Here is a 15,660-nt window from a genome sequence, read left to right as displayed (position 1 = left end):
CGAATATCCTGAACGATTTCTGATTTTTTCCCCGACCACGTGAACCCTGCTGAGCACGTAGCAGTGGACAATTAGAAATCCAATGTCCGAATTGTTTGCAATACGCACACTGATCAACAGACAAATCTACACGAGGATAGGGAGGAAAAGACGAACCATAAGATCCACGTCCACCTCTATTATTACCTCTAGAAGGTGGGCCATAAGCTTGAGCCATCATAACCTTTGTTTTCAACTTTTTAGATTTGTTATCCTCTTTACATTTTGCTTGTCGTTCATAATACTGAGCCATAGTTAAGAGAGAAACCAGAGAGGAGGTAGTCCATGAACTTTCACTCGCCTTTAGGCGACTAGCTATTTCTGGCAAAAGGTTTGAGACATATTTATCGACAAACAGATGCCTACCGTGTCATCTGTCAATGACTGACCACTAAAATCGTGGAATGCTTCTTCAAAGCGTGTGAAGAAGTCTGAAACTGATTCATCTATCTTTTGCTTACAAGACGCTAACATAGTCCAATCTATCTTTTTAGGGGGAATAATGGTCTTTAATTTAACCAAGATAGCTGCTGGAAGATCTAAAATTAGCTGACACGGTTTTTGTGCAGGTTCTCTATCTTTATCTAATTGTTCTATATCTGGCCACAATGCCTCAAATACCACACGATCATCAACTTTACGCACAGTTCCCCACATATCAGGCGGTAATATTAATCCAGAAAACGAATCAACGTCAGACAAGGTCATAGTACAAGAACTAATGGCACCCTCAATTTCTTCAAAAAAGGCTGTCGGATTCTTTCGCGGATCAGGTATTGCATTTTTAAGAGCCATGCCATCTGCTCTATTCCAAGGAGTGAAAACCCAATTATAAATAAAGTACCCTTTGGCGTCGACAGAAGTCTTATTATCACTTGTACCTGTTCCTTTAGGAGGAACATATAAAGGCGCGGCTTCTCGCATGAGTTTCACATTTACAACATTCTTATCTGTTTCAAGCGTCGGAGCTCGTGCCATGTTGATTCAAGATGTTTGTGCAGCTGCGTCTGCTGTCCCTTTCTCCTCCCGGAAACGGACTGCTTCATCACGTAGTTTAACCAAGCGTCTGATCGTGTCAGCCACCTGGGAGAAGACAAAAGAACCTTCACGTAATTGCTTACAATCAGCTGCTATATCATCTGGCTCTACTTCCACAGAAGATTTCCTAAATCGCTCAAGAACCTCTCTAGCAAATATCTCGGTGAAATATCTTTGTTCCCTTTCCATCCAATTCTGAACAGTAGCTAAGATTTCAGAGGCAGTATAGTACTACGATCGGCTTTACGCGCCGCAGATCTAATCTGAGAGGAACGTTCAGTATTTAACATTGAGCGAGTGTCTCAGGTTTTATCCTGCTCCGTAGGAGAGTCCTCATCTGACTCATCAGGAGCAGAGGGAAGAGTATACGGAAGTGGACAACTATCTAACAAGAGAGAATCATCTTGGGGTTTCATTAAGAATAGGATAAAGAGGCCTACAAATAGCGTATTGGCCATTTACCTGTAACTGACGCTCCCTATCTTCCCTTTCTTTAATTTCTTTAATCTCTTTATTTTTCATTTCTAATGATTTCTCATGCAAACTTTTACACTGTTCTTTTTCAATCAAGGCCTGTTCACGCTTCATTCGCTCAGGCACTTCTTTCTCCCACATTCGCACACAGTCAAACATGTCTTGCCTAGTCTTTCGCTTGAACATCCGTTGCTCCACATACTGGATCTTTCGCAAATCAAATGACCCATGCATAGGCCAACTCAACTCAGGATCCTTGCGGGTGTATTTATTCCACAATGTGCTGTACATTATGGACGAAATACCATATTTAATATACATGTCCCTATTAGTCGTCCCCTCCGGGGAGGGCGGTTGTGCTTCATCGATTCTCAAATTGGTACCACTACAAAAGCAACACATCTTACGAAGTGTGCTGGAAACAGGCATGCCAAAAATAGTGCAAAATATGCAGTATTATAATCAAAAGTAGTGCTTAAAGTACTCTTCGTACGTTGCTCCGTTTAAATATTCTTAGAAGTAGAGAAAAATCTACTCATTACCTGCCTATATGTATTGCAACACATATGTATACATATTCATAGGACGAGTTCAATATTTGGCCAATTCCATATACAAATGCCACAGTAAGCATTTCTAAACTACCTTACCAATCCAAGGCATCAAGCTTTCAGCAAGTGCCACAAAACGGCTCTTACCAATCAAATGGTGTCCAGGTTCCTACTGCCAAGTTCTCAAATCGACCAATGGTCACTGCACGGCGAATCAACAGAAGAGATCTCAGTCGAGGACTGGCACCACCTGAATGGTCAGATCAGAAAGAATGGGAAAACGCCGTGGATGCTAAGACTCTGGTCTCCTCCAGCAGTGATCACGTCCAAAGCGGGATTCCAATCCTTCGTCTCGACCAGTCCTTCGGGCATCCGAGTCGCCGATGAGGCCCACAATGGAAGCGCCAATTTGTGGTAGCAAGCCTCAGCCAGGCCTACTAGTACAAGGGATTCACCCTTCTCTACACAGTGTCCTTAGACCAATAGCAAGAAGTTGCCACAGAAACTGGAATAGAAAAAACAGAGTTTATTAAACCTCATGAGGTGGAACTACATTCACACAACACCCTTTGGAAGTGTATGAGGTAGCACACTGACTAGAAGGAGCTTGGTCCTTTTATACCCACACAGGGGCTGAAATAAAGGCGGTACAAGGCACAGAGTGTTGGTTTCAAATACATATAAGGTCATACAGAGAGTGTGCTAGCAACAAGTGGGAAGGGCTGACAGTTAGCAAATTCTGGTGGACACATCTTGACAGTTACAAATTGGAGTCAGATGCATGCTCAACTGAGCATGTGCAAAGTAGAAGAGGATAAATATATCTTGTCTCTAGGCAGATTTCAAGAGCTGTTAATAGGAAGGTAGGACAGAACACATGGCAAACAAAATGGCCGACAGAAATACAAAATGGATTCCGTAAACGGACAAGATAGTCTCTAAATACAAGATGTCTTCTGCTAATCCTAATGCTTAACCTAATCATTGCTAAATTACGAGTGGGACCGGCCAGAAAAGAAAAAATGGAGCACAAGCCTAACACCATCAACCAGCACACAGGAGAACACCAGGAATATCCCAGCCCCCCGTAACACAGGGCAGAGGGCCAGTCTGAAGCGCCTGATAACCAGGTGGAAACACCACGACACAACGCCGTGGGCGGCACAACAAAACGGTCTGGCGCTCCAGAGGCTGAAGAGGGCCCAGAAGCAGACATCTAGCAGGGCAAGGATTAAATGCACGACAGGGAAGCACTGCAGATGAAAGATAGAAACACCCTCGGATACTGAGCAGCACAAGACCTGGAGCAGCACAAGCTGCACTGAGACGGAAGAAAAAAGGGGCCGCACCAAGCGGTACACAGTGGCGCCATGAAAAGCGAGGAACCGGAAGGGTATCCACACTTGCCCAGCTTAGTACAGAGCCATACAATAGCCAACAAGTACCTCACCTAGGGTATGACACGTCCCAATAAAACACGGGATTACATCTTAGGGAAAACCCACCGCAGCAGAGGACAAGAACAGAAGGACCTGTGGGTAGCACCACAAACGGCTTACCAATCAGCCACAAAATACATGGATGGTCCAACTTGAGGACCTATATGGCTCCACTAACAGCCAAAATACACACTCACCACAAAATTCAAAAGGCTGAACCAGCAGCCAACAAGACAGAGGGGCCAACTTTAGGACCCTGAAGGGACTCCAACCCACACAGAACACACAGACGGGCTAACCGAAACACTAGGCCCAAAAAGGAGGATAAACGCCTCCCATAAGTCACTTGAAGACCGACAAACCAAGCTTACGGAGGGGGAGGGGGACGAAGCACCGCAAGAAGTCGTTGAATGCCAGAGTCAGCATGGGTGTTAAATAGAAGAATCCCATCAAAAGGCAGGTCAACAAGACGCTCCCTAACATTCTCTGGAAATATACCATCCCGCAACCAAGCATGGTGGCGGAGAGCCACAGAACTTGCCATAGTGCGGCCGAGAGAATCAGAAACATCCAAGGAAATGAAATGAAATGAAATGAAATTAAATGAAATTAAATGAAAATAAGATTTGTAAAGCGCTACAGCTGCCCTCAGGCATCTAGGCAGAACAGAGAATAAATGTGGCTAATTCCTGTCCATCTAGCACATGGTGCCGTAGATCAGAGCAGACACCTCTATGGGAGGGGGGAGACAGAAGGGATTCCGTGGAAACCCACAGGGTAGAGGTAGCCCTGGCCAACACACAAAGAGTGTTGAGCGCTTAAAGCAGCACTAGTGGAGGCGAAGGGGTTACGCCCCAGGAGTCCAGCCACCAGCCCTCACACGACAGAGGTAGCAGCACCGAAGACAAGGAAGGGAAAGCAGACTGCAGGACAGGGCCCTGGGCAGAAGGGTGGGAAGAAAGGCAGACTGGATCGTTTGGAGCAGGACGATGACGATGGAGGAGTGGTTGAGGCACCAGATCTCCCGTAGCAGGACGCCCCCAGGCCCACAGAAGAGAGTTGTGGAGCGAAGCTCGAACAGAAGAAGCAGCTCCCCTCCACCAGAGCCCTGGTGGAGAACCTCCAACAAATGGTCTGTCTGGATTGGAGTGACAGGGGCGCCCATGCGCAGAATACCAAGGCCATAGAAATGGCTGGACAAAAGCCACACTCGCCTCCATAGTGCGTCGCTCGGGAGAGGGCAACTCTTCTGTGGGCGAAAGCTGCAAACTAAGCCGCCCGTCCCCGAGTCCAGCTGGAGGAGGGAACGGCCAGCCCCTGTAGGATGGAAGACCAATGGACGAGTGAGGGGCCTGAGGGGTCTCCGGAGAAGGCTGACAAGCCTGCGGGGAAACCAGTGAAGCGTGGAAGATAGGGTCCGGGGTCTGCGGCCGCGGAGACGGCGTAGAGCCCTCCCTGGAAGACGCTGGGGAAAAAGCAACAACGCAGCGTCCAGTCTCCGGTGAAGAGGTGACAAGGAGATGACAAACTTCCGGAGAGGAAGTGACCTCCGGAGGCGAGTCGACCACCCGACGCCATGGGCACCTGTGTGTCCTCGATCAGCGCTGGAGCGGCCCCCAGGGGTGCCGTGTCGACCTCCGCCACCATATGCTGCACAGGAGAAAGTGGCGGGTGTCGGAGCAGAAGCGGCTAATGAACGGCGACGGCTCGACCTCCAATAAGGCAGCCGCCTGTGCCGAGGGCCGAGAGGGACTCAGGGAGGCGCCCCGGGTCCTGGCCTCCCCCTGTGGCGCCGCTAGGGCTGGGGAGGGAAGCCGCCGGTGCCGGAAAGGCATCGGCTTGGTCTCCGGTAAGACAACCGCCTGCCCAGAGGACCGAGAGGGACTCTGGGACTAACCGTAAGTCCTGGCGACCTCCTGCGACACCACAGGGAACCCTGCGGGGTTTTGCAGTGAGGCAGGGGCGCCGTGGGTTGAAGAGGGGAACCCCGTAGGGCCGCACCTCAACAACACCACACCTCCAAGACCTGAAGCCGAACTCCTCGGTGCCAGGACCGAAGCTGCCGGCGAGTCTGCGGAAGGCCCCCCGCGCAGGGCGAGGGATCTGCTGACGTCTGAGGAAGAGGCCTAAAGAAGCCTGCAGAACCGCAGCGTAGGCTTCCATTTGGGCCCTACGCCCCAAAGCCAGGAAACGGCGGATAGGGTGGCGACTGGCAAGGGCTCACGTCCCGGGAGGAACCCTCGCCCTCCGCAGAGTGAAGACAAGGCCTCGGTGACAGACTGAGGAACTCACCGGTGGGCGAGCGACGCCCATGAGACCTTGGTGAGGGACGATGCTGCTACCGGAATCGGCGGCTTCTCTGCTCTTCCGATGTAGGGGACAGACGCAGGGATGAGACCGATCTGGACAAGCGGGCCGAAAGCAATTTCATCCGGCACTCCCGCGGCTTAAGATGCTGACAAGCGTCGCAGTCCATGGAATCATGGTGCTCGCCCAAACATCACATATAAATAGGGTGACGGTCTGTCGTCGACATCTGACGGGTACAAGAAGTACACATCTTGGAGCCCGAAGGGATTCGCACACTGTTCTCAAAGCAAGTGTTAAAAGAAGGCCTGAAACAGGCCAAGGCACACAATCCGGATCCGCGTTGCACGCGGAAAAGAAGAAAACTGATGTCAGCACGCTGGGGTGGGACTTATGTGACCTCGCTGACGTCATGTACGTGGACGACGTCAGGGCGGAGTCACCTGGTGCCGTCCCTCAGCGCGGAGAGATGCTGTGGCAAAAAAATTCCGAATCCAGTCTCACGCCTGGGGATAATTCTACGTTAAGGAATCTGCGGCAAGTAGTCTCTGTCAGATACATGTTTAAAAACATCAGGTAAGCACCACTTCCTAACATGTGTAGGAAGATCACACATACTTTCACACTGAATTACAGTGGGAAAGTGCTCCAAGTCCTAGGCCACAAAAAGAGAATCCTCAAAACCCACGAAGAAATAGCAAAACGTTTAGGAATCACTACCTCAAGACTATCAGGTCTAACAAACTTCCTTTGGACTCAAATTACATTATCGCTGCTCTCTGCTATGTTCTTTGAGTTCAGATGTCACTGACTATTCTCAAACAATGGTATTAGTGTTCTCTCCTCTAGTCTTTTATTACATATTATATGAATAATACATGGATTTCACTGCTGAGTGTGGACCTCTGTGACTTACAAGAGACAACTTTGTTAGGATCACCCGCATCTTACATATATTTAAGAATTAATGTGATATTGTGCATCTATGTCAATTCACTCTATATCATCCTGTGAACATTTCAGACTGGTACTAACATATCAAAAACATTTCTTTACATTTTTAGCTCAGCCTATATTTAGATTTGAAGCCATCCCATTGAAACAGATAAATGAGTACCATTATACATCACCTCTCTAACTGCCTTTAGGTGCTAAAGTGTATTTGCTTTTTTTATATTACTTTTATGGAAAAATCTCCTTATACCCCCTTAATTTCAGATAATTATCACTGGTTTCTTTTTCTGAAAAAATCCCCGATACATTTTCGATTATACTAACCGTAAATGTTAGCATAGCTCTTATCAGAGCCGCCATGCCAATCCTAATCGTCGCCATGCTGAATTTCAGTGGGTTCATTTTAAAGAGTTGTCTTCGAAACAAGTTTCTTTTTATTGAGTGTGGATATTAACATTATTCTATCACCTACACATATTGCATTGTTGGATGGATGCAAACTATAATAAACACCCTGACCATGTTTATTTCACACTTCTCTAACACTATCAATATTTAAATTATTGTAACATGGATGAAATGTAAATTGTATATGTGATTTGTAATGGAAAGTATTAGCTAAAAAAGGAGGTTGTTTAGTCTGATATGGATGTTATTACCCCACACTTGTAAAGAGCGCAGCCCCAAGAACGGCAATGTTTTCCTATGTGTACCTGATGTGATCACCTAGACAATATGTGTATGGGGGTTTCATTTGTTGTCTAGATAGGTCAAAGTAGGCAAGTCTTTTTCTAGTAGTAATTTGTCCAGTGCAAACCTATCCTAGTAATCTACTTCACCATTTGTTCCATGTACCTTTGTCTCCCTGAAACCGTCTCTCTTTCTTTTATCCTTGTTTGCCTTTTGAAGTTTTGGTGTCTGTAGGACAGGTATCACTTGCTGACTCACTCATAAAGAGATACTACAAGCTTCTCCTAGCACTAAGATACATACAACTTTCTTCCCTTAGAGTCTGCCTACACTGTGTTGCCTTTAAATGATATGTGTCAAGTGAAAGGTGAGCTAAGGTCTCGGCTCAAAGGTGTGAGCTCTTTTTTAAATATAATTTCTACTAGAAGTGTTTTTCCCATTTCTAACCTGCCTGTTGCTTTAATTTATGACAATGGCTGTGGGTTTCTTGAGTAGTGAAGGATGAAAGGCTGCACTGGCGGTATTTGACTTTACAGGTCCACCAGATGATAACAGCCATCTTGCTTGTAAATTCACAATTGAGTTCTCAACTGAATCCATGTGGGAGGCCTCAGTAATTAAAATGTATTTATTATTTGACAGCTGTTCATTTTGTGGACCAGCCCCTTAAGGGTTTCATAGCACTTTACATAAATTTCAATCCATATGTGATATTTCTGCTTCAGTCTCAAGTTGTATTATATTGCAGCATTTATATACTGCTTACTACCCTTATGTGGGGCCCTGATGTGCTTGCCTACATGAGTAACATTGCATATGACGTGTGTTTGGAAGGATGTTGTTTTTGTTTTGATCCTATGTAGGAAGTGTTTCCATGTGGTGTGTCATGTAATGAAATGCGTTGAATAGTTAAGGAGGTAGGTCCCTGGACGTAGGGTCAGCTGGACCATATAATATATTTTGAAAGAACAAAATGCCAACCCCACAACTTTTCAGGTGCTCATAAATCTGAGCAAACAAATCGAACTAGATTACAGATTTGTTCGGTATATTTTATTTATACCCTTTACTTAGAAATTTTAGACACTTAAAAAAAGTGATCCTATGTTTGAGAAAGACACTCAACATATAACAATACAAAAATCACAAATACATAAATAAATTATTTGAACAAACAAAAATGATATTGTACACCTTTTCTTATTGAACAATAGCAAACAGTAAATCTTTGCACATATTCAAAAAAATCAATATTTCAACTCAATGATAGAGACACGTTCAAAGAAGAAATCGAAGAACACAAATTAATTCGGAACATTAATCAAATTCAGAAATCAATCCTGTATGTTTCATGTTTCTTTCTATTCTGCCGACGCGTTTCGAATCCGTGGACAAAGTACACGGAATCTCATCAGGGCTCAATCAATGGGGTTCTGTAAGGTGTATTAAAAAAGAGAGAGCACTGTGTCACCAACCATCATTAAATCATAGGTGACCGTACCACCTCCCCCTCTGTTCCCCTCCTGTACCTGTTAGTCAATCAGGAGCAGTTATCGTGATGATCTTGCTACACCATCACTTTAGCGAGACAGTGTTATCTGCAAGATAACAGTAGACTCAGAATGTGCAATCATAGTATAATTCATGTGGTGGACACATTTGCAAGCACAAAAACGTTCATACCTTGGACTGGTGTAAGTGCTTCTCCCTGTCCCATTTATTCAATTTGTCTATGGTCCTCTGTCGACCTATAAATAATATAACCAAGTTGCTGCGTTAGACCCAGTCAGGCACTTCTGATCATAGATGTTGGAGAGCGTGCCAATTAACTAAAGCGTACCTGGAGGCAAAGCGTGTGGTCAAAAGCCCCTCCGCGATCTTTTCTTCCCAATCAAGGTCTCTTAGTGTGTACACACGGCCGTTCTGCAATGAACAGAGAACGGGACTAAATATATTTGTCACCTTAGGTCGAGTGCATACAATGCGGCAAAAAATTATCTTCATCTGAGCACGACAGCCGTGCTGCATTGCGAACAGTGCGCGGGTACACATATATACATTTTTTCGACGTGTGCATTAAAATACGGCAACATGACAGATCTTAACAAGGTAGCCGTTCAGCTTAAAGCGCGAATGCGGGGAAGACCGTGTTTATCTGTTTTATCATGTAAACCAAAAGCGGCAAAATGGAAGGGCTCCCAGCGCCCGTTTACCTGCAATCCAATGCTGCCGCTTCACTCGCCTGGCCGCTATGTTTCCTTCTGGAGCAGCCGGCGTTTAGGAGCCTTGCTGCTCTACACCTTTATACTCAAACGGTGACCTGGCAATCGACAATAGAAGACATTTACTCTTCTACTCCGGCTACAGTAGCGGGTTGTGTAAACACGCTTGTTTAAACACAGACTTACCGATCTGATCACACACCTATGATTTAATGATGGTTGGTGACACAGTGCTCTCTCTTTTTTCATACACCTTACAGAACCCCATTGATTGAGCCCTGATGAGATTCCGTGTACTTTGTTCACAATTTCTTCTTTGAACGTGTCTCTATCATTGAGTTGAAATATTGATTTTTTTTAATATGTGCAAAGATTTACTGTTTGCTATTGTTCAATAAGAAAAGGTGTACAATATAATTTTTGTTTGTTCAAATAATTTATTTATGTATTTGTGATTTTTGTATTGTTATATGTTGAGTGTCTTTCTCAAACATAGGATCACTTTTTTTTAAGTGTCTAAAATTTCTAAGTAAAGGGTATAAATAAAATATACCGAACAAATCTGTAATCTAGTTCGATTTGTTTGCTCAGATTTATGAGCACCTGAAAAGTGGTGGGGTTGGCATTCTGTTCTTTCAAAATGTAATGAAATGCAGCATGTAGTAGTAAGAGACAGATGCACAGTTCTATGGGCTTCTGTATGCTCGTGGCTTTGAGCAGCTCTTCAGGTCACTTTATGGTATTTCATATGATATAATTTGCTTAGTCTGAGATTTTGTGTATAGTTGTGGTCCTGAGCTGGCTTAGTCGGAGGGAGAGAGAAGAGAAGAGATCTGACGGGATGGATGTTTTTATTATCATCCCATATCTGAGTGTCTTTGTGAGATGAAAAGAAGTTGGCGGATTGTATAGATATTTAGGACCGACAACAAATGGACTACATTAGAGTTCTCCAAATTTTCCAGTAATGCGTAACTTCTCTTGTTGTTATCAGAGGGGTTTCAGGTTCCGTATGCCTTATGGCATAGGCTGGTAGTTTTATCATTGTCCTCTTATCATAATGCCTGTCTTTGTGGTATTGAGCTTTAGATGGTTATTCTTCATCGATGTGTTTATTGCACAAAGGCAGTCATCGAGTTTTGAATTGTAGAGGTCTTTGGGGCTTCCCATTTTTTAAATGATTTGGGTGTCATCTGCATAGTTATATTAGGTCAGGCTGCATGATTTAATCACATTTGGTAGGGGTGATAGATAGATGTTGAATAAAGAAGGGGGTATGATTCAACCGCAAGGAATGTCATAGTGTTATGTGTTAGGAGGTGATGTGAAAGGGAGTAGGCAGACTACACTTTGTCCGCCTATGAGATAAGAAGCAGTCTATTTTGAAGCATGAAAGAATCCGAGATCATGGAGTCTTTGCAGTAGTGTGTGGTGCGGACAGTGTTAAATGAAGCTGATAAATCCAGAAGTAATGAGGTAGCGGCTCCATTTACGTTCACTGTTAGATTTAGGTTAACTAGTTGAGATCGTTATCACCGTGAGACAGATTTGAACCAGGGACCAACAAAGACTCTCTGCCTGATAACCGCCACGCTATCCTTTCCTATAGCCCTGTTTTCAATCAAATGTTCAAACCCTAATTCCCATAAAATGTGACTGCTTGACTTCATATAAAAAGTATGTGTTTTAAATAAAACATAATGCCTTCTAATGGTACAAGTCGGTTTCAGAACTGTGTTTTAAATTTTTCAGGTCGTTTTAAAGCATGACCCTTTTCTTGAGCTGAAGACTTGGGGACCGAAACCTGGGATTTACAGAGAAAAAGAGATGTGGGAAGCACACATTCACGACTTGCTGTCAATCACAGAGCAGCTGAGCTCTGCCAAGGCCAGTGAGATCTTCTGCAGCTTGGAAGAAGCTAACAGCACCTATGGGCATTCTTTCAGAGCTGTCCGGAAGGACGTCACTAAGGTGAGCAGCTGGCGAGCAATGAGTAAATGCTGAGGCTTCCATTCTGTGCCCACAGCTTGTACTGTTAGGGCTTGTCTTAGATCATACATGATTTTGTCAAAACCATGTGCTTTCGATTTGGGTCTATTCTACCAGTGACAAGATGTTCCAGACACTACAGCACCTGATTCTCAAGTCATCACAGGCTCACCCTGTCCCTCCTTCTTTCTCTCTCAATCCATCACAGAATCTCCCTGTTTGTCATTCCTTCTTCCTGTCAGTCCACAAAAGGCTCTCCCTGTCCCTCCTTCTTTCTCTCTCAATCCATCACAGAATCTCCCTGTTTGCCATTCCTTCTTCCTCTCAATCCACCAAAGGCTCTCTCTGTCCCTCCTTCTTTCTGTCTCAATCCATCACAGGATCTCCCGGTCTGTCATTCCTTCTTCCTCTCAATCCACCAAAGGCTCTCCCTGTCCCTCCTCCTTTCTCTCTCAATCCATCACAGGATCTCCCTGTTTGTCATTCCTTCTTCTTCTCTATACACCAAAGGCTCTCCCTGTCCCTCCTTCTTTCTCTCTTAATCTATCACAGGATCTCCCTGTTTGTCATTCCTTCTTCCTCTCAATCCACCAAAGGCTCTCCCTGTCCCTCCTTCTTTCTGTCTCAATCCATCACAGGATCTCCCTGTCTGTCATTCCTTCTTCCTCTCAATCCACCAAAGGCTCTCCCTGTCCCTCCTTCTTTCTCTCTCAATCCATCACAGGATCCCCTGTATGTCATTCGTTCTCCCTATCAGACCACCAGAGGCTCTCCCTGTCCCTCCTTCTTTCTCTCAATCCATCACAGGATCTCCCTGTCTGTCATTCCTTCTTCCTCTCAATCCACCAGATGCTCTCCCTGTCCCTCCTTCTTTCTCTCTCAATGCATCACAGGATCTCCCTGTCTGTCATTCCTTCTCCTTATCAGACCACCAGAGGCTCTCCCTGTCTCTCCTTCTTTCTGTCTCAATCCATCACAGGATCTCCCTGTTTGTCATTCCTTCTTCCTCTCAATCCACCAGAGGCTCTCCCTGTCTCTCCTTCTTTCTGTCTCAATCATTCACAGGATCTCCCTGTTTGTCATTCCTTCTTCCTCTCAATCCACCAGAGGCTGTCCCTGTCCCTCCTTATTTCTCTCTCAATCCATCACAGGATCTCCCTGTCTGTCATCCTTCTCCCTATCAGACCACCAGAGGCTCTCCCTGTCTCTCCTTCATCCTTAGATGCCTCAGGTTCTCTGGGGCAGCACTGACCAGATAAAACAAGCATGCCTGGGTGGTCGCTCCTGCAGCTACTTGACAGCTAGCCGTGGAACTCCCCCCCCCCCTCCCTTCTGAGATGACACTAGAATACTTGGAAACCATGTTCCGAAAAAAAAACCCTTGTGTTTTTTTAGACAACTGAAATTGCTTGGGATCAAGTGCAGATCTCTTGTGGCCTCTGAAGCCTAGCGCAGGGTCACTCCTCTTTAAAAACTACTAACATAACATAACATCCCCTCTCTCACTCCATCTCTGTCTTACCGTGTCCTTCCTCTGTACTCTCTATCCCTCCATCACAGACTGTTTTATTCGGTATGTTGGACATATTTTGTTATTTTGGGGTAAAATTGCAGCAATTGTCAATTTTTTCCAGTTTGTATTTCAAAATAAAAATATAGCAAGAGAAGGAGAAATTGGGCAATGCCTTGCTAAGTCTGCTTCTTTTTGATTAGGCACTTGCTGCTGCAGAGGAAAATAACAGATACCTGGGGACATTGGTCGTCTATTATGATCTACTGAAGTCGGCAAAATCAAATGCAAAGAAACAAACATATTTTTTGCCAATGTTGCACACTTTGCTGCTGGTCTGGACACATTCTAGGTAGGAATTCTGCATTAGTTCTTGCCATCTGTGGGTGGCATACATTGTAATATCTTTTTGGCTGGATATTAACGTGCCTAATTTGATGTTTTAGTTTGTCTGCTGCGAGAATGTGGATTATTAAATTGACAGTTGGTGACCCTAGTAACCTAAAACACAGTCTTGTTCGGTCACAAAACTTTTCAACGAGAAACTCTGCCCAACAACTAGTAGCCAGTAGCAGCTGCCATGGGTCACTAATGGTGTGACGGGGAGTGTGTGTGTGTGGGGGGAGGGGAAAAGTGGGGGGGGGGTTTAAAAAAGAAATAGAGGGAAAAAAAGACAATTTAACTTACCTTAATGGCGGTGCCTCCCCTGCGTCCTTTTGTCCACGACGCAGGAAACAGTAAGCACCCAGGCTCCCAGACTCCCCTGGCCAATCACGACGCTGCTGTCACCAGCATGATGGCAGCGTCGTGATTGGTCTGAGCACCGTGGTTCAGTGCTCAGACTAGTGCTGGGAGGCTGTCATGTTCTCCACCCAGGCTGTGCAATACAGCCGGTGGAGAACATGCTAAGTGCACATGACTGTTTGGCCGGCCCAAGACGGCCGTCCAAACCATCATGCGCACTTAGAAAGTGCACACAAATCCTCAACGTGCTCTGTGGGCAGCGGAGCCCACCCCACCTGCACCTACAGAGCCACTAGCGAAAAATAAAAGGATAATAACATGCTGTTATTATCATTTTATTTTCCTGTAGGGCGACGCTCCTCCGCCTTTGTGGAGGAGTTGCTGCTGCTAGTAGCTATGGCACAAGAAGCAGCCATTTCCCCAGAGACATGCTTACCAGGTTCAAGCAGTACCAAACAACATTAAAGTTAAACAACATTAAAGTTAAGGACACAACACAATTAAATTCCCATACCAATTTGGAACGTATAAGAAGCTGAATAAAAGAAAAAAGGTTAAAACAGATTAAGGGAACCAGAGACATTTGTAAAGTTTTAAGGCAATATCTCCAAGAAATGGCAAAGCGCCAATCAAAGTCAATGTTCACGATTGACTCTGACCTATCTGCAATAGGCTGACTGTGATGAAATGGGGTTTGGGTAAGACTTGTGGGAAGCACAACATTGTTACCTTTTGATTTTGTCCCTTTTTTGGTTATCTGTTTCTTCCATTAGTGCAAGGCAGGATGCTGAAGCCACAGGGCGCTGTTCAAAATCAGATATGCTGCGCAGAGCTCATTTGTTAGCCTTTAGTGTTGGCTGAGCGGTACACAGCTGAATTTTGTAGCTGGATTCCCACTGGGCTGATTTGAGAGCCTCGCCCCAGTTCCAAGTGTTAAGTCCAGTCATAGTTTTTTTTCTGGTTCAGAGGTTTTGTATGCAGGGCAAAGCAGGACGATTTGTTTGACTAAAGCTCTATGGGGTTAGATATGTTTTTTTGTGGTATTCTCAAAATCTGATGGAAAAACCAACAATCCTTAGCAGGCAAGGATGCACCTTTCTTGGGAACCTTTGCTGCTTTGCTCCTGTCCTCATGGAGTTCAATAAAAGAACATAATTACAATACTGGTCGATGCTGGGAAGTCAGTCCTGCTCTCTTCTACTACTCCCTGATCCTCAGGGTTCAATGCAGTTTACTCCCAGCTGGCAGATGGAGCTTCCTCACACTAGTGAGCCATTCTTTATTTGTGTATGCCCCTGAGGCACGTACCAAGAGGCCAGTTAGCAGAACTATAAAGAGTAGTTCCAGTTTCTGGGCTTAAGTGGAGAGGAGGAGTCCTTCAGGCTTTTTGCCTAGCAGGTCAATCCAGATTCTGCTTCCTACACATGTTTTCTTTCAGGTGCAAGCGTGTTCTGAGCTGGTCGTGAGGTGTACTAGCCAGTGACTGGAGACTAAGCCAAAAAAATCTGTAGAATTCCAGACAAATCCAAACTCTCTTGCTCACCATTTCCTTTCTGAGGTGAGAAACCTTCTCAGGAGACTAACCAATTTGACAGAAGCCAAGCTTCTCTCTCAGATCTGAGTCTTCTTCCACGCCACGCTACGGAAATGAGGAACGGCCCCTGTTCCTGGTCTGGGAATAGCATTGGCTCCTCAGGTGTTCG

The 15,660-nt window shown here is 45.2% G+C and overlaps 1 protein-coding gene across 1 annotated transcript in view; it reads left to right on the top strand.

The window, feature by feature from the left end:
- LOC147729704 (uncharacterized) overlaps nucleotides 1-15,660 on the top strand; it is a 363,931-nt gene that overhangs the window by 49,435 nt on the left and 298,836 nt on the right. Inside the window, exons 6-7 of the mRNA XM_086954024.1 lie at nucleotides 11,467-11,685; nucleotides 13,417-13,565. Of these exons, the coding sequence (XP_086810150.1) occupies nucleotides 11,467-11,685; nucleotides 13,417-13,565 (368 nt within the window). The remainder of the gene's footprint in view (nucleotides 1-11,466; nucleotides 11,686-13,416; nucleotides 13,566-15,660) is intronic.

Source organism: Lissotriton vulgaris, chromosome 2_1 (genome assembly GCF_964263255.1).
Source record: "Lissotriton vulgaris chromosome 2_1, aLisVul1.2, whole genome shotgun sequence".
Lineage (NCBI taxonomy): Eukaryota > Metazoa > Chordata > Amphibia > Caudata > Salamandridae > Lissotriton > Lissotriton vulgaris.
Note: the sequence above shows the minus strand (reverse complement) of the source record. Positions and strands in the feature narration are given on the sequence as shown.